This window comes from Trichosurus vulpecula, chromosome 8, assembly GCF_011100635.1.
Source record: "Trichosurus vulpecula isolate mTriVul1 chromosome 8, mTriVul1.pri, whole genome shotgun sequence".
Taxonomy (NCBI): Eukaryota; Metazoa; Chordata; class Mammalia; order Diprotodontia; family Phalangeridae; genus Trichosurus; species Trichosurus vulpecula.
In genome coordinates, this window is record NC_050580.1 from 31,375,818 (window position 1) to 31,395,042 (window position 19,225).

The following is a 19,225-nucleotide window of genomic DNA, read 5'->3' on the forward strand; positions in this document are numbered from 1 at the left end:
GGACTACAGCAATCTCCTACTAATTGGTCTCTGCATCTAATCTCAACCTTTGCTAATCCATCCTCCTCAGCTGCCAATACTTTTTCTAAATCATAAATCTCACCATATCCCTCTCCTGATCAGAAATATTCAGTGGCTTCTTATTGTGTCCAGGATAATAACAGCTAACATTTATATAGTGGTTACTCTTTGTGCCAGGCACTGTGCTAATTGTCAGGCATGCAAAAAGAGGTGAAAGACAGTCCCTGCTCTCAAGGAAGGAATTTATAATCTAATGAGGGAGATGACATGCAAACAAATGTATACAAAAACAAGCTATATGTAGGATAGATAGGAAATAATCAACTGAGGGAAGGCACTGGAACTAAAAGGGGTTGGGGAACAGTAGAACAGGGTTGTCCAAAATGCGGCAGGTGGCCACAGCCCTAAGTGCGATTTATGCCCCATCTACAAGCATAGAAATTTACCGCAGAGCTCTCACTAAAATGGCAAATCAAAATATATTGTCTATTGTTTCAATAAAAACCTAAGGTTGGACAACCCTGCAGTAGAAGGTGGGATTTTAGTTGGGAATTAGAGGAAGTCAGCAATCATAGTGGAGGAGGGAGAGCATTCCAGGCCTGGGGACTAGTCAGAGAAAATGCCTGGAGTTAAGAGAGGGACCATGTTGTTTGTTAAACTGCCAGGAGGCCAGTGTCCCTGGGTCGAAGAGTACACATTAACAAGTATAGTGTAAGAAGCCTGCAAAGGAAGGAGGGAGCTAGGTTATGAAAGGCTTTGAATGTCAAAGAGCGCATTTTGCATTTGTTCCTGGAGGCAATAGGAAGACACTGAAGTTTATGAGTCGAGGATTACATGGTTGGACCTCTGTTGTTCTATGAATAGAGGATAGATTGGAGTGGGAAGAAACTTGAGACAGGCAGGACCAGGGCCGCTCCCGCTTTCCCGCGCCCCCCCCCCCCCCCCCCCCCCCCCCCCCCCGCCCTGCCCCGCCCCCAGCAGCAATTGCAATAGTCCAGGTATGAGGTGTTGAGGGCTTGCACTTCAGATTTTAGTATTTAATTTTTTTTTACCTTGGACCCAATTAACACATTTTAAATAAACATAGAACAAAAAAGAGGATTGTATATGATTCGGTGAATTCCTGTTTAGTGCAGATTGTGTATGTTCAATTTAACAGTGTTGCTGTTTGTGTGTCCCCCTTCCCAACTTTATTCTATTTTAAATGTTTTATTGGTGCCCTCTTTTTTTGCATATTTCCACCCCAAACTAACACAGTCTTCCCTCTTTAACAAAAAGGTGTAATTACACAAATTATTACATTCCTGTCTTGAAGATGACATTCATTTAATTGGATTCAGTATCGTTTTAAAAAGCAGTTTGTCAATATTAGAGAAAAAGCTGGAATCATGCAAATAGTATGTATCTGTCAGTCTTCTCCCTCTTTTATCCTTACACTGCATTTGCCACACGAATACATCGAATTTTCTTCCTGCTATGGTACTTTCTTCTGGCAAGATCTCCTTGATGTCTTTCTTCCTTCCTCCTCTGGGTGGTAGTGTGGGTGCCTCTCAAGCCCTTCTTTTCTCCCTTCTTCAGGCCTCTAACAAGATCCCCTCCAGGGCCTTTCTCATCTCTATGCTAATACAAGGGTACCATAGAGATGTTAGGAGAAACAAAGAGAAAAGATCCTGTAAGCAGCTGGTAGGCCTCAATGCTGCATCTATCTGTATGGAAACAATTCCAGAGATCTGGGAACAATCCCATAGACATCAGCAATCTTTGATGCCAGGATAGAGTTACATGATCCAACAGGTAAAAGAAAATATGTGACGGAAAGATGCATTAGAAAAAAGGATGTGGCTTTCCTCTACTTAGTGCCGCAGTCTTCTGATCCAATCTTTTCATGCTGTCGTGTTACAAAAGGAATATTGTGTAGAACCCGTGAAACAATGTCGAGAACTCAAAGCCTTTGACGAATACTATCCACTGGCAAGCAGCGTGTTATTTTCATTACACAACTAAGAAAAAAGAGCAGATGTTCAAACTTATTTCTTTCAGCAAATATTCACTGACTGCCTGTGTAGGATGCAGACACCAGTCTCACTTCCCCTCTTTCTGTACCGGCTCCACAGGCAAGGGCCAGCTCCTTGGCATTCCTACACAGTGCACTGGCACGGTGGATGCACCTCAGCCTTTTTGTTTCTTTAAGGTTTTTCCATGGGAAAAGACCCATTCTGCTTGGGCGTCCCTTGCTCGGCATTTCTGATCCCTGGGTGTCCTGTTTGTGGTTCACACCTGCTTAGTTCTTTACGGGCTTCCCTTAGATAGCATCGTGCCACTCAGGCAGCATTTTGGCCCCATCTATGACATCTGTGTTCTTCCTCTCTTAATGCCGCTAACGGGCACTTTGGGGTACAGGGACACAAGAGGGTATCCCCGCTGCCCCGGCCCCGACAGGTGGAGACCCTGAGCCTTGGGGGTGCAATGCCACCTTCTGTGTGGACACGGCCTGGGTCCATGCCAAGACCCTCCCCAAGCTGGGGCCAGACCCCTCCTCTCCTCGGGTCGGCTGGGGAGCCCTGGAGCTCAAACCCCGACTGGAGGAACCTGGCCCGGGCCCCTCGCCTTCCACTCTCTGGGCCTCACTGCAAGGCCCCTCTTCCGGCCCCCCGCCCCCAAGGTTGGCCCTCGGCGCGGACCGGCGGCGGAGGGCGGGAGGAAGACGGCCCCCGCCAACGCTCCACCAAGCCGAAGAAGGGCGGCCGCTCCGGGGACCGAGCTGTTTCGTCCCGGGCTGGCGCGGGGTCGAAGCAGAACGGGAGCGAGCGGCAGAAGCCACGCCCACCTGCTCCTGCTCCGCACTCCGCGCCTCAACTGACGACGCACGCGCACCAGGCCGGCCCTGTCCCGCGCGCCCTGCCTCGTGAGCCTGAGCCCCGAGTTCCCGCGAGAGCCGCCCGGACGCCTTAGGGGGGTGGGGGGTTTCGTTGGTGCCGCTTCCCCAGCCCCCTACTCGTCTTCCTCCCCCCGCCGCTGTAGGCTCAGCTGCGCAGCTTTTCTCAGTCGCCGCCGGAGCCGCCGCCGGGAGACGGTTGAAGGAGCCGTTTGTGGAGGGTGCACGCAGCGCGAGACTAGCGGCCTTCCCTGACCTCGCGCCTCCCACCGCCGGAGCCCGCCAGCCCGGGTGTCTGAGGTACAGCGGGGCGGGCGGCCGGGCCGGGCTGGGGAGGGCGGGGTGTGAATTGCCAGAGCGGGAGAAGAACGGATGGGAGGGAGGGGGGCCTGGAGGGCGGCGGGCGCGCCGGGCCACGGAGCGGGGCCCGCGGCGGACGGAGGCCTCTCCGCCGCCATCTTGAGCGCGTTGGCGCGCCTGGGCCCTGCCCGGCTTGGCCCGCCCCTCCGCTCTCCGTCGCCTCGGGCCCCGCGGCGGCTGCATCCCGCCCGGGCTGAACTCTGCCCGGCGGCCGGAGCTGGGCGTTCTCCGTGGAGAACCGGAACGGGCCTCGCTCTCCCCCCGTGGCTTCCAGGCCCCGCCGGCCGCCGCCGGGGCCCCGGCCGGACCGCGGAGGGAGCGCCTCGGCGCGGGACAAAGGAGGCGGCCTCCTTTGTAATCACCGGCCCCCGCCCCCCGGATCCCGGAGGCCTCGCCTTCCCCTGTCCCCCCCGCCACTTAAAGCGACTTTGGGGGTAGTAGGGGGGGCGGGAGCGCTTTGTGGGGGCGGGGGCGGTGCGGAACCGGGGCCGCAACTGTGGATCGTGCACTTTTCCGAGCGCCCGGCCGGGCCGAGAGAAAGGCTTAACGGACGCGAAGCTCTCTGGGAACACTTTTAGGATGTTTGTGCGAAAAGCGTAACTTTTAAGAGTTAACATAGTGACAAGTTATGTTTGAAAGTCAGCATGGCCTCCCCCAAGCTAGCTCGGTGATTTATTTTTTGGCTTAGGAAAAAGCCAGCCTTCCCAGTAGAAAAGCATTCTGGAGGTCAGCCCAGTCAGACGATTTCTGCTTTTTTATTGGGGAAAAAGGGGATCAATACAGTTGGCAAAAGCAATTACAAAAGAAGGGCTTGTGAGAAAACAAAATGTGCCATCCAGAAAATTAATGTCTAAGAATTTTTTTAGTTCCAGTGCATGCCCACTTCCTATATTTTCAGTATGGAAGGTGTTTAATGTTTGTGTCAAATTGTAATGAAAAATATTTAAACAAGAACTTTGCTTTTAAAAGCAAAATGCTCCTGAATGGGAAAGGAAAGCAGTCTATCCGAGCTGATGATTATGACTTAATAAATCCCATACTTTATATGTCAGTTTCCTTTTAAAAAAGGATTATCTCTCTAATCTCAACCCAGTGGTCATCTAATTGCTATTTCCATTAGTTGTGGAAATTTCCTTGATGAACTTGCAGCATTGCTTTAAAGTCTCAGGACTGGTTATTTTAATAATAAAAATGCATACAACTGGTGGAGTTGGAGAGCAGGTTGAAATTAGCAGTCAGTACTGTCTACTGGACAGCTAAACTGTGTGCTTCTTAGTTTAACTACCTTGTGTGGATAACCTTGTCAAATCTGTAAGTAAATTAGCCCCAACAGCACATGCTAGGTGGTGGAATAATCCTTTTCTATAAGGTTGTGGGTGCCTGGGACAATACTAGAGTGTTTACCTTAAAAAAAAAAACAAACATAATGTGACCATTTCCTCCAAAAAAGCAACAATGTTTATTTTTAAGGTGTTTATGGCCTCTTGAATTTTAAAATTTTCCTACATTTCTGACATTTGATGTTCTCAAGTATTCCAGTCAGAAAATTACAGATAGTAATCTTAAATATAAAGTAGAAGTGTGCCTGCCAAGTCACATGAATGAAGTTGGAATAATAGACTTAGCTTTTCCAGTTTTGTTTGTACTGAATCTCAATTTGCAACTAGAATCCCAATCATCAAAACAGTTTTTTGCTGTCCAAGGGAATCTACCACGAAATATTCAGGCAAAGACTTATTTTGCCTGGTTTGTTTGTTTTTTGTTCCATACTTGATTCCTGACTGGTCTTTATTGAAAAATTTGTGTAAACTTGTTTGTGCTGAAAATCAGCAATCTAGGTATTTTAGTGTACAGGTACTCTGGTTATCTCTCTCACTCTCTGACTCACACGCGCACACACGCACGCAGGCGGAGTAACTGCATATACAGGAGACTGGCACTGAGAGTTTTGGAACTTTTTGTACCTCCTCTGCTTTTATTAAGCTCTTTTTCCCCATAAGTGGTAGCTTAAGTGGGATTTTAAAAATCTCTCTTAGTTTACGTTTGTGTTCCTAGGAAAGTATCATGATTCTGTTTTCTTTGCTATTTCTTTGGACCAGTCTCAAGCTTTGTTGGGATTCAGATATTATTTAGTGACCAAACACCCTTCCTCCCCACACTTCCCTCCCAGGAAATGAAATCATCTAAACTGGCTTTAAAGATAATTCTTGAGCCACATCTCTTTGGCCTTAACTTTTTACCTTTGTTTAGTTCTTCTGTCTTACATTATTCTGAGACACCAGCTTGAAGAAAAATTTAAACAAAAAGGAATGCTAGAGGACTCATAAATAAGTCTATAATCAATTACTTGGCTCTGATTTGTGATCTCCAACTCTAAGAAAAGTTTTAAAAATCAACATGGAGCATATAATGAGGGGAGGAAATGTTGGATTTTGGAGAAGGAATTGGCTTTGTTTCTGTATTCTCTAGCACTTTTTTTCCAACTGCTGCAGAGAATTCTTTTTTTTTTTGAGAGAGTTATTTCTACAGTGGACAAGCACTAAATTTAAAATCTGAGGGCATCTGGGTTCAAATTTACTTCTCCTAATTGTTATTTTGGTTACCTTGAGCAAATCATTTAGCTTCCCTGAATTGAGGAGATTGAACTAGATCAGATTTGGGATTTGCAACACTTTCTCCCTAGGGTGGCCTGAACCAGATTAAATTGTAATTGGAACATATTGAACAAAATAAGTAAAAATGCAACAAAACAAATTATGTTACTATGTGGTTTTCTTTTTAAGACAGTGTCATCTGCAGGATCTTTATTTATGGTTTAGTGGTCAGTTAGTATTTGAGTTTGACACCTGAGCTAGCTGATGATTTCGACTTTAAACTGTGTATTTCCCAACTATGAGGCCTATGTTAGAGGTCCTTTTTACAGAAAGCCTGTGAATTCCCTGTTTTTATGTGTTAATGTCATTTGAATGATACTATTAAATATTGTGGTATTATAAATGTTTGATAATATAATCTAAGTGTTCCTAAACATAGCAAGTGAGTAGAAAAGTTTGTAATGTTTAGGTGAGTAGGATTTCTATGGTTGGATAGTAAAATTAGCAATGTGTAAAGTTTCTATAGCTAGGAGACTTTAAGTATCAACTATGAAAATTCATAACTCAGCCTGAAATTGCTAAGTAAGTTGGGGTAGGTGGGGTTTAAAGGCTGGGGTAAGGCCAAATCTGCCCTATAACAAAAAGCAAAGTAGGGAGTGAAGGAAATTGCTTTGTATCTGGTTACTATGTACTGTCTCCATCAGCTTCTGAACTGGTTTCTTTGTAGAACGTTGGATCTTTTTTCTTGGGTGTTTGCAGAGAAAGAAATATTCATGTTTTTAATGTTTCGAAAATTGTCATTTGTAATCTTTTATATTTTTTTAACTGATATTAGAATTGCTTACAATAGTCTCATTGAGGCAGAAATTTTCATTATGGGCCCCAGAAGTTGCATTACATTCTAATATAACATCCTGTTTTTTGGAAGGGGCTAGGAAAGTGTGGAAAGGCAGTAATATTTTTATCAATGCCACTAACCACTCTTCAGTTTTAGTTTTCAGGTGTTTGGGATTACTTCACCTTTTTCTGAATTTCATCTTGTGATCATCAGTGCTCTAGACTGGTCTTCATTACTTTCAGGATTTGTTATTTATACATTTGGAAATGTGATTCCTACACCTGCAAGTTTGGGTAGTGTGGGCAATGTGAAGAAAATAGGCTTTTAAAAATGGATTTATGTAATAGAATGCACCCAGCCATATAATAGTAATAGATTGGAGGAAGGGGATATATAAGTAGAAAAGACACTTGTAATACAAAGTCATTTCTTTTGTCCTGTCCGATTAAGAGAAATGAATAAATTGAGAGAGGCAAAATTTGTTTTGGTGGGAAGACCATGGTCATAATAATGGATAATAGAAGGCTGTGAGCTAAAGCTTATATGTAAAAAAACATTACCATATTCAGTACTTGAGAATTTTATTTTCAGTTTTACACTCCCATTTGTGAATTTTCCCTGGAGAGGATGGGAATGGTAATAACTAATGGAGTGAAGGAGATTGAATACCCATCCTCCTTTGTCCTATCGTAGGTATGTTACTCTTAAGTTAGTGTGATGAACTTCCAATTATGACAGGATTTTACTGTTGGAATCTTCTTCATTAATCAGCAGTAGTGATTGGGTACACAGATGAGTTTTGGGATTTTTTTTAAGAGCTTGTGGCAGAAGTATATTTTGACACTTTTATATCTTTTTTTTTTCCTTATAGTATTTAAATCAAACGGTTTTGAGATGGATTGGGTTATGAAACATAATGGTCCAAATGATGCAGCTAGTGATGGAACAGTACGACTTCGCGGACTCCCATTTGGTTGCAGCAAAGAGGAAATAGTTCAGTTCTTTACAGGTACCTCTAGTATTAGTCTAAGTTTAGCAGTAATTGAATTTTTATATTTGTATTGCATTATAAGTTTTTAATTTACCCATTTCTGTGGGAAAATTCTAATTTTGAAACTATATTTTAATTTGTGTATTAAAGTATGAAATATGCTCCAGTTAATATTTCAATACAGAATATATAGAATTTATGAGACCTAATATCTAGCAAATTAGTTGAGGGTAATTTTGTGTGTTGAAATGAACCATGAATTAGAGTGTGGAGCATAATAATTTGATTAGTAGCCATGGGTTTTTCATGTAATGTAGGTGGGGTTAACTGTGTGTAATTTTTTTAAAACACACTGGTAGAAAAAAAAATTATTAAACCCATAATATTTGAAAGCTCTTCAGTTTATAATATTGGGTTATGGGGAAACTAAGTTTTTTTTGTTTGTTTTCTTTAGTCTTGTTTTAAGTATTTGATTCAGTTGGGAATGTTTCAGCCTTTAACACTGTTCCCCTTGATGGGGTTATTTGTCCTTGGGTTAAAGGGTTGGAAATCGTGCCAAATGGGATAACATTGACGATGGACTACCAGGGGAGAAGCACAGGGGAGGCCTTCGTGCAGTTTGCTTCAAAGGAGATAGCAGAAAATGCTCTGGGGAAACACAAGGAAAGAATAGGGCACAGGTGGGGATGGAGAGTTTGGGATGGTGTTAAATTTTTATTTTTGGGGGTTGTGGGTCACTAATGCTTATATGGGGGGGACAATAACATTTTCTGGGTTAGTTTAAAGAATTTATAATTATCCTAAGTTTAACTTGAAAATACAGATTTGGGTGGGAATTAATGCTGTTAGTTTGCTAAATTAAAATCAGATTGTTTCCATTATACATAGGGTGTTCTGTGATAATACTACTATATCATCACCCAGTTTTCTTTAAAATACCTAATTTGTACTAAAGGAAACAAGTTTTAAATTTAAAATATTTACATTTTATGGTTTGTTTTCAAATGACTAATTTTTTCATGTAAACTTTGTACACTTAAGAATTATTTTGAGGCTTGTAGGTGAAAAAAAAACATTTAAGTTGTGGTATATCTAGGCATTTTAAATTGGGTTATGCATCTAGTTATAGAAACAACTGTAACTGAATTTTGCCCAATATCTTACCTACAAATACTTTTATGCTGAAACCTGTACCTTAAAAAATCTTTTTTGTGTAGGTATATTGAGATCTTCAAAAGTAGCAGAAGTGAAATCAAAGGATTTTATGACCCACCGAGAAGATTGCTGGGACAGCGACCTGGACCATATGATAGACCATTAGGAGGAAGAGGGGGTTATTATGGAGCTGGGCGTGGAAGTATGTATGACAGAATGCGGCGAGGAGGTGATGGATATGATGGTGGTATGTGTATCTAATGAACAAAAGGTTCTGTTGTCATTTTCTTAATAATATTCCTGACATTTTGTCAAGAAATACAGAAATGGCAGTAACTTCAGTACCTACTAAATTGAAAATCCATTCATGAAAAGATGGATTCCCATGGCCAGCTGTGGGACTTGATACCAGTGTTGGCACCAAGATGATTAAAAATAAAATAAAGAAGCTAAAATGAAGATACATTTGCAGATTTTGACACCTCCTGTGTGGGGCCAGGATGAAATTTAATTTACATGTCTGAATTTAACCTGTTGGAGAATTTGAATTTCCACCTAGTGTTGAAACATCCCTATTTCGTGAGCACTAAGTGGGGATTGCAAACTTCTAATTACCGAGAGGTTACTCGGACAGTTACTACAAAGTAAGTTTTTGTAAACTATATTGTAAAATTCATCATCCTTGGAAGTATATTCATTTATATCTCTTTAAATTGTACAGGTTATGGTGGTTTTGATGATTATGGTGGCTATAACAATTATGGCTACGGAAATGATGGATTTGATGACAGAATGAGAGATGGCCGAGGTAAAAATCAACGTTAGGTGGCCCTTTTATTTTTAAATGGGTGCATATTAGTATCACACATTTAGTAAACATAAATTATATTAAGGGATGTGTATTCCTTTATCCTTAAATGGATAAAATAAAGTATTTGTAGGGGTTCTTCACTAGTCTTTAAATATGTTGGCGTTTTTTAATTGATAACCATTTTAGCATGATAGATTTCCTTTGTAATCTATTGTATTTTATGTTTAAAAACATTCTGAGGAGTGTAATAGGTTCACCAAACTGCCAAAAATATGATCATGGCAAAAATGATTTAGAATCTGATTAGGGGAACTGAAAATTTTGTAAAGGAAGAAATATGTGTCTGTGTATATATGTGTAATTAAGGAGTGGTAACTGCTTTACTTGTGTAATTGTTGGTATTCCTTTAGAAATTTGTCTTTTTCTAGGCATGGGAGGACATGGATATGGTGGTGCTGGTGATGCAAGTTCAGGTTTTCACGGTGGCCATTTTGTTCACATGAGAGGGTTGCCTTTTCGGGCAACTGAAAATGATATTGCTAATGTAAGTGTTTGTGGGAAAATACTTCTTTGCTATACAGTTTCCTAAATTGAGGTTCTTTATGTCATTTTTTAGATCTTTATACCCCAACTTAAAAATGTGAATATCAGTGAAGGGGTTTTTGCTTTTTTTTAAATTGCTTTGTCTCTTCAAACACGTATAGTCAAAATTCTGAGTGTTTAAAAAAAATTTTGAGTGTTCATTATGTGCATACTAAACAAAATGTAATGTGAGGCTACAAAAGGAAAAGTATAAATACAAACAAGAAGTCTCTCTTGATACAAACTTCAGGGGCTTGTAGAACAAAGGAACAATTTAAGTGAAAATAGCGTTTTAATTCAGACTTAGATTACCTAGGCTGCTGTGAATTAACGTGGTATGTGCAGGTCAGTCTAAGTGGCAAGAGGTTTGACAGTGAAGAAATAGCTGATAACATATGAAAAAATCAGTTTCTTGATATATTTCCTAAATTTCAAGGATTATCTTCATTTTATTAATGAAGTTTAAAACAGTAAGAGAAATAATGTAATTAAACTAGGCTTGAAAGTAGGGAAAGACAATACATATTGGTACTAATGGGGAAATTTCAAATGCAAGTAGTTAAACACGTCATTGAGTTCCAAGTTTTGTCACAATGTAGGTCATGTGCATGGATTCTTTTTTCCCCTCTGGACTTGTACTAAAATTTATTGTTGCAATTTAAAAGCAAGATACTTATTTTAAGCTTATTGAAAGTACTTCATTGTTTTTTGAAATTTGGTTTTGTTTTAGTTTTTCTCACCACTAAACCCAATTCGAGTTCATATTGACATCGGAGCAGATGGCAGAGCAACAGGAGAAGCAGATGTGGAATTTGTGACGCACGAAGATGCTTTAGCTGCCATGTCTAAAGATAAAAATAACATGCGTAAGTGTTGTCCATGGACTACTACAGTAGCTTTGGTGGGGTGTGTTAAGTTTTCAGCATAGTAGACTTACCCAACATTTCTTGACATGGATCCCTAATTTTCAGTATATCAGTATGATTTAGGAAGTACACTAAAACTTGAAAGGTAGTAAGGTGGTAATATTATACTGGCAAAGCTTGAAAATGTGGTTGGCAGAATACCAGAATTTTACTACATACATTTGGGAGGAACTTAGGCTGTAATGTTCAATTAAAAAACAAAAAACATCCTTGGGCACATGTAGAAGTCTAGAATTTTAGTGTTTTAGGAACTGCATCCCTCAATACAAGATTACTGTCAGTCATCAAATTTCACAAATGCTTTGGAGAACAGTTATAATTAATCTTCTTAATGTTAGTTGGTGCTCTTCACTTTGTTGCTTATCTTCAACTGCATTATTTTAGTGAAGACCTTTGAAAAGAGTGCAGGGTATTTGGGAAAGAGTTTTCTTAGAGATTTTACTTTGTTGGACTATAACCCACCATCAACTCTTTTTAAGTTAGTCACTTAAGTTTTTCCAATTTTCTGTTCTGGTTCAGTACATATCAAATTGTTGGGACTCCAGGGTCAGAGATGACCATAATACACACCTTTCCAAGCAGCATTGTTACTGTTACTTTTCTTTATGCAATGACCTGTGGCTTTTCAGGCGATAAATGGATTTAGGGGTTGTTTCTGTGATATAAGGATCCTTCTTTCCTGATGTTAATTTGGCCAGTTTTGGGGCTTGGTAATGGAAATGTTAAGAGCTGGAAAGGATAACCATTCACATGCTACCTAGTCACACTTTCTCCTTTCACAGAGAAGCAAATGAGGCTCATTTAAGTGGCTTGGCTAAAACTAAAACATTTATTTTCCTTCCTGCCTTTTATTAAAAGAACATAGATACATTGAACTGTTCCTGAATTCTGTTGCTGGAGGAGGCTCTGGAATGGGAGCTTCTGGAATGGGAGGTTACGGCAGAGATGGAATGGGTAAGTGGTGTTTTAAATTAAGTGAAATTTTAAATGTAGAAACTTGCTCTCAAATACTTTACTAAATCATCTTTTTTCAGATAATCAAGGAGGTTATGGATCTGTTGGAAGAATGGGAATGGGTAGCAGTTACAGTGGAGGCTATGGTACTCCTGATGGTTTGGGAGGTTATGGTAAGTCAGTCTTTGGTTGTTCCCACTGTTAAAAGTTGTTTTTTTTTTTAACACATTACATTAAACAAATAGTTTCCATAGTCTAATGTTTCTGTACCTCCATTCCCATCTTATTTTTAAGGTCGAGGAGGTGGAGGCAGTGGAGGATACTATGGGCAAGGAGGTATGAGTGGAGGTGGATGGCGCGGGATGTACTAAAGAGTTAACCCTTCTACAACACATCCTGGCAAACCACAGCATCGGTCTACTAGACTTTCTTACAGATTTAATTTCTTTTGTATTTTAAGAACTTTATAATGACTGAAGGAATGTGTTTTCGAAATATTATTTGGCAAGCAACAGATTGTGATGGGAAAATCTGTTACTGTAGGTTTTATTTGTTGCATACTTTGACTTAAATAAATTTTTATATTCAAACCACTGATGTTGATACTTTTTATACTAGTTACTCCTAAGGATGTACTGCATACATAAGATTTTGGTTGATGTCTTATTTACTACTGGTTTTAATAAAAAGGTGGTTGTAATGTACTCTCTTTCTTTGAACATTTAGTTCCCCATAAACATAATGTCTTAGAACGATGAACTAGTACTTTTTTTTAAAAGGCTAATTAATTAGTTTATACTTTTGAACTTTTCGCCTTGGTTTCCTCTTGGTTTTCCTTTCCTTGGTTTTCTTGGAAGACAGAAAATTCCAAATACTTCAATTTGAGGTGATATCAGGGAGCAGGAAGACAAAACTAGTTGTCAGTGTCTTGATTTCTTTTCCCAGTATTGTCAATCAAGCACAGCCATCTTGTAATATTCCTAATGTAATTGGTGGTGTTTGGACTTTTTAAGAAAAAAATGTATTATAGATGAATTTTAATCTCCCAGGTACCAGGAAAACAAAAAGCAATCTTGTTCTAGTACAGATTTCACATCTTGTCCCTTATAAGACAACTGAACTTATAATTAATGTGTAATTTACTTAACATTTAACTACCCAAGTCGTATCCAACATATTTAGAAGAGTTAGAAAAATGGTAGATCAAGAAGAGTGTGCTACTTGATGGGTGGAAATCCCAAGTGAAACAATAAGTGTCACCGCACAGGCATTTTTCCTGGGGTGTCACCTTCCTTTGTGTGATTTATCCTGATTCCTGCCCTTTGCTGAAAGCAAACTTGCAGTTAAATTTTCCTGTGCAAAATATTTCTCAAAAGGAAACAAATGTTAAGGTTAATTCATGTCGTGGTGTTGATGAAAACAAAACAAGTCTTGAATTAAGTTTTGTTTTTGCATCTGACATGTCCGAGATGTTAAAAAACACCTTTGTGAATATGTGGTTAAAAAAAAAGGTGCTTTTTTACCTTTGTTCCCTTTAGTCAATGTGGATTTTTTTCCCCCAAATTTGATAACTTCTCAAATTTTACCCTATACTGTCAACTGTGAACTCAATTATTGAATTTTGTCACCTGTTTTGCTAGTAATGTTATATTTATGTAATAAATGTCAATGTGGGAGATAATGATGTTGCAGTCTGTTCTACAAGGATGTTTGTGTCACTTACTGACTCATAAATATGGGTTACGTTAGTACATACTTTACACAAAAATTGAAGAGAAGCCACTGATATATTAAACCTTAAATTTAGAGATGAAGAATAGATAATAAAATTCAGCTTTTTCTTCAATTTGTACAAAACTGGAACAATACCAAGTGTGTTACAAGGTAGCTCATATGCCACTGGGGCAAGGGGGTGGGGCGTGGTGAATCCCAGCTTCTCACAGCTACTGAGAAGTTTCCCAACATCTAAATTACAATTAAATGCAGTTTACCTTGTCAAAGAAAAGCTATTTTACTTGCACAGATAAAAACCCTTGGGGACTATTCTGGTGAAGAAACTTTTATATAATAAACAAGTAGAAATTGTATACATTAATGATTATGGTTTTTTCAAGACATGAACTGCTTGACTTTAAACCTGAACCCCAAAACTGCTGCTTCACCTATATGCTATTTCATCTTAAAACTTTTTTTGATATAAAATGTTACAAAGGTTCCCTAATACCCAGTGACAGTAAAGGTTTCATTAGAGCAAACTATTTGTATTATCTTTATTTACGTTTACCAAAAAAAGTCACATTAAAAAACACTATAAAGTTAGAACAATTGTAGATTCAAAGATTACTTGTCTTTGTGACAACATTAGTGTGACATTTGTGGTGTTTGCCACAGCAATGAATTTATCTAGTGAGGGAAGACCAAGCAATTTACCTAAAATATATCATCTTGTATTTTGTTCATTTTCACATCAAGGGAGAATATTTTTAAAGCACAATACAAATGTATATAAAACCAAAATGTATAACTGGGTCAGAATGATACATGCAATAACGAAGAGCTAAGAATTAGTTGCCTGATTTATGAACTTTAGTATGTAAACATGAATAGATGAATACTTTAGCAATTCCGTTGGAAGATACCAAAAATTCTGTCAAAGTTTGGCAAATTACAGCATGTCACAATGTGACAACCATAACAAGACAATTGAAGGTTCACTTGCTGAACCTGAAGCAACTTACTGTGTAACATTTTGAAATGTTACTGAACTCCTCAAAGCACTTCATTAAAAATGTCCTTTGGGATTAGACTAGATGTGGGACTTTTTTCATGGTAATTGAGTATCTCCTCAGCTGCCATTTCAGGTTAAAAAAAGTAGAAAAAGCTTTGTCTACTGCAGGACTTCCAAAGTGAATTGGTCTTTTGGGTTCACGCTATTTCTCAAGTGTTCCCAATAATGTTAAAGTAAATTCATTGCAATCCATAGTAAAGTCATAGCAAGTGGAAATGTAAAGTGCTCTGCAAACCTTACACAATACTAGGTCAGCTCTAGTGAACTAAGCTGCATAAGTGTAATAGGAATGTAAAAGGAAGTTTTGGAGTAGAGTTCTATATATTTAAGAAAAAGATGGTTAAATTAGAAAACTTTCCCATTTCTTACATAATTTTATTAAGATAATTTAAAACCATCCTTAGAAATACTGATTAATCCTCTCTTAAATGCGGCAATTTAAATGATTCTGAATGTTTCTTTCATGCTTAAAGTACAAATGGATTAGTGTATATACTCCATTTCCAACTTAAAGTATTTTGACCTGAAATGGTTCAAGCATAAGCTTCATGATAAACAGTCTGCTTCATACTCAATGATTACAATAGTTGTATTGGTATTAAAAATACCTAAAGCGTATTTAACATAATACTGCTAAACACATTTTTAGGGTTTACCTCAATACTTGTATAAATTAACCCCCTAAACACCCCAACAGGGGAAAGGAGAAATGGTGCTCGGGAGAATTTTGGTTCTATGTCAATCTGGGCAATCCTCATGTTGTTTACGGAAGTGGCAACTGAGTTTCACAGCCATCAGTGGCAAAGTTAGTTGCAATTCAGATTCCCCTAGCATTGCCCTCCTTTGATAATGACTTAAATTGGAACTTTGTTATGTTCACATAAAAAGGTAGGGGTGACTGGCAAGTCAAAGATAGAAAACTGCAGACCTGACACTTGGCTGGGGAAAGAACTGCCCCCAAGTCCAAGGGAGGGAAGTTTAAAAAAAAAAAAGTGAAACTGGGTGTGTTAACTTCCAACAGATCTAGTGCAACAATCCCTCCCCATGGACAAAAAAGCTTCTGTTGGCAGTAGCAGCTACTATTAAAAGGTAGGTAGAAGAAAACTTGAAACTAAATATGTTTTGGAAGAATGAGAAGTTGGCAAGTAAACATGAGTAATTGCCCCAATATGCTATTATAACCATAACTCACAATTGTTCACAACCTGTACGTGTTGTGATGAAAAAAATATATACCAGCTCTTGGTATAATTGGTTTGTAAAATAGAAACGCTTGTAAAATTGATTTTTTTTCTTATGCACAGTATTTTTCTGAGAACTATGAAGCTTATAAAGTGCATTTAAAAAGAATTGCAGGCACCATCAAAAAGTAGCAACTCTTTTGAATCAGGCAGAATATAACAAGCCCAGTATTTTGGAAAGGTCTGAGATAAGGCAAAAATCTTGTTACTGTGTATATCTATGTGGCCTTTAAAAGACCTCCATTTTCTTGGTTATTAAATTTGTTACCCTATCAGCTCATTATGAATTATGTCTAGTTATGTTCACTGTTAAATAAACATTAAAGGAAATGTGCCTAGTCTGTTGAAAATTTGCTGTTTGCAAGGATAGTTACAAGGTATTTTACAAAGGCATTTTACTCAGAAATTAAAAGTACTGGAAATAAAAAGTATAAAATCTACATCAGGATTTCTGTAGTGTTTGAGTTAATAGGGCACAACTTTTGGTCTGTGAGCATGTACACATGAAGCATATCAAGGATGAGCCAGAAGTTTCTGAAACTGATGAAGACAGCTTAAACAGGCATATGTCTAATATGCACATTCTGAACCAGCCCAGGCAGGATGTACTTTACAAGTCTTAGGCCACGTTTGATGAGCATCTCTGAATCAGCAAAGCATGACAGGAATCACAGACTCGAACAGGCTTCGGTGATGAAGGCAAAGGCAGTTCGTTGTCAGAGCAGGCATTACAAAAAATTTCCCCACAATTTCTACAATGATGCTTTTAAAAAAACAGGAAAAAAAAATTTAGAAACCCCAAATCAAGACTTGGTCCCTCTCCTCTCCGTTTATCAGAATATAATTTTCCCCTCCTAGTTTACCTTTCTTTTAGAAAGTGAGAATTCTGTTTCACATAATTTACAGTGTGTGGCTTCTTCATCTTTCAGCCAAACCTGACCCTAGAGGGAGAAGAAAGGAGAGTCACCACCATCCTTTGAAACCTTTAGAAGCTTATATGACACATTCATGTTGATTAGTGATCTTGCATCCATGTACATGTAGACCTGAAGGTTGTAAAGGCGGGGACTATTGATCTTGAACCATTTTAGTGGGTGCTTAGATGTTGGATGAATTGGGGAAAAAACAGCCCTCAAAAAGGTATGTTATCCAACCCATAAAGCAGGTAGGTAGGAGGCCTCAGATATTAACCATTAAAATAAGGAACTAGCTGGTTTGGAGAAACTGTCTATGCACACCTGGGGAGGAACGGTGTCTTGGGTTTCCAGACTAAGGAAACAACCTATTAGAGCTAAGGAAAATATTCCCTCTTACCTTTCTGTATTGACCCACACAACAAAACTAACCCAGTGCAGTGAAGTCAAGACAAGCATTTATCAGGTGCCTATAGAAAGGATAAACAACAATCCCTGCCCTTACAGAGCTGACAGTCTAGTGGGCCAATAGTCTGGCACCATAAATGTTCAAGGATGTAATTGATGATGGGTAGAAATAGCAAATGACTAAAAACACTTGGGCTGGAAGGGAATCGGCAGTCCCTCCGATCCAGCAAATCGGAGTAGGCCTTCCTCTTTCACGACCTCTGTGACCAGTGTTCAGCTTCCACTTGGTGAAGGGGCCTACTACTTCCCCAGGCCCAGGTTTGGGACAGCTGTTAGCTTTGTCTCATACAGGGCAAAGTCGACCTGTTTTAACTTACTTCAAATGCACTTTCTGTTCCAGCTAAATTGGCCCAATGATCCCCACCCATCACAACTTTTCCCACTTCCATGCTTTTTTGCCTAGGCTGTCCCCTATGCCTGGAAGGCTCTCTCCCTCACCAATGCCTCTTGAAATCTCTACCTCCCTTTAGTCCTTTCCTGATTTCCCACTTGACCTTCCCCATGCTTTGAAATTGCTTTGTATTGTTTATATATTGTATATTTACTTATTTGTGTGCATGTTTTCACCAGTAAAATGTCAGTTCCTGGAGTAAAGGGACTTTTTTATTTCTCCATCTCCAGCATCTGGCTGTGGTTTCGGTTGTTCATTTGCTTCAGTCATGTCTGATTCTTTGTGACCCCATCTGGGGTTTTCTTGGCAGAGATACTAAAGGGGTTTGCCATTTCCTTCTCCAGCTCATTTTACAGATGAGGAAACTGAGGCAAACAGGGTGAAGTTACTTGCTCAATAAGCTAGTAAGTATCTGAGGCCATATTTGAACTCAGGAAGACGAGTCTCCCTAACTCCATTTATTTTAAATATATGACATCAATCCAACAAACAATTACTAAGGGTCTGTTACATGCCAGGCACTATACTAGAGCTGGACGTACAAGGACAAAAATGAAGCAGGTCTTGTCCTGGAGGAATTTACATCCTACTATGCAGATACAACAAAGATGCTGAGAAGCAAACGCAAGGCAACGTTTTGTTTACTTGGTATTTGTTTTTATCTGAACTTAAGACAGTGTATAGGTACGGCTCCTCATTCCCCCTGAGGACTGGGACCAATCTCCCTGAGCTTCCCTGGGAGACTGTAAAAAGCCTTCACTCACATCTATGGTAGAAAGTTAGGAGGAAAAGGAGGGGACCAATATGACAATGACAATTTTTTTTTAATTAAGGAGTAATATCCAAAAAAGTCATGTGGTTTTTTAAGGATAATAAAATTTACATGTAAGCAATCTTCCTACCTTCCCCCTTTTGTAGGGCCAGGCAGCCTTCACCCAGGCACATAATGCCCTATAACACTGACATTATATGGTATCTGGAATGATTTTTAGGATTGGACAATCAGGGCCCTAGGGACACTGTGAGCCTTTGGGGATGTTATCCTCCAACCAGCTTAGACTACTTAGGTGAGCACACCTACAGAAAAACTCATTTCTCTCACTTCCTTTGGGGGCAGTAATCATCCATCAATAACCATTCCGTTGGTAAGCATCTGTGTGCCCGGCGCCACGCTAATAATAGGCCCTAAGGATACAGATACAAAAAGGCCAGTCCCTGTCCTCAAGGAGACAAGCTGTGAAGAGGCAGCGAGGCTGGGGTGGGGAAGGTCACCAACATGGGGCCTGATGGAGAAGTCAAGCAAGTCCCAAGTAGTG

General features: G+C 39.6%; 2 protein-coding genes across 9 annotated transcripts in view; one reads left to right on the plus strand and one right to left on the minus strand.

Moving 5' to 3' along the window:
• The first annotated feature begins 2,882 nt into the window (after positions 1 to 2,882).
• On the plus strand, positions 2,883 to 12,811 carry HNRNPH3 (heterogeneous nuclear ribonucleoprotein H3). 4 transcript variants are annotated; one of them, XM_036736786.1, is made up of 10 exons: positions 2,888 to 3,196; positions 7,560 to 7,697; positions 8,221 to 8,359; positions 8,897 to 9,081; positions 9,556 to 9,642; positions 10,074 to 10,189; positions 10,958 to 11,093; positions 12,012 to 12,107; positions 12,188 to 12,280; positions 12,402 to 12,811. In XM_036736786.1, exons 2-10 carry the CDS (start codon positions 7,583 to 7,585, stop codon positions 12,476 to 12,478), a joined length of 1,044 nt encoding a protein of 347 aa, XP_036592681.1. In that variant the 5' UTR covers positions 2,888 to 3,196; positions 7,560 to 7,582; the 3' UTR covers positions 12,479 to 12,811. The 4 variants fall into 4 exon arrangements, with proteins under 4 accessions (XP_036592683.1, XP_036592681.1, XP_036592682.1 ...); XM_036736787.1 differs by having other exon boundaries at positions 2,913 to 3,196; positions 8,897 to 9,036; XM_036736788.1 differs by lacking the exon at positions 8,221 to 8,359 and having other exon boundaries at positions 2,883 to 3,196.
• A 1,216-nt stretch (positions 12,812 to 14,027) lies between these two features.
• Positions 14,028 to 19,225, minus strand: part of RUFY2 (RUN and FYVE domain containing 2) — a 59,834-nt gene continuing 54,636 nt past the window's right edge. For all 5 annotated transcript variants that reach the window (XM_036736780.1, XM_036736781.1, XM_036736782.1 and 2 more), the window contains 2 exons: positions 17,000 to 17,077; positions 14,028 to 16,899 (listed from right to left, as the gene is read on the minus strand). In XM_036736780.1, coding sequence (XP_036592675.1) covers positions 16,756 to 16,899; positions 17,000 to 17,077 — 222 coding nt within the window. In that variant the 3' untranslated portion in view covers positions 14,028 to 16,755. The remainder of the gene's footprint in view (positions 16,900 to 16,999; positions 17,078 to 19,225) is intronic.

Coding starts and splice junctions, on each gene's coding strand:
- HNRNPH3 (XM_036736786.1), top strand. CDS start 7,583: ATGGATTGGGTTATGAAACATAATGGTCCAAATGATGCAGCTAGTGAT. Junction 8,360..8,896: donor AAGGAAAGAATAGGGCACAG/GTGGGGATGGAG, acceptor TTTTTTGTGTAG/GTATATTGAGATCTTCAAAA. Junction 11,094..12,011: donor TAAAGATAAAAATAACATGC/GTAAGTGTTGTC, acceptor TTTTATTAAAAG/AACATAGATACATTGAACTG.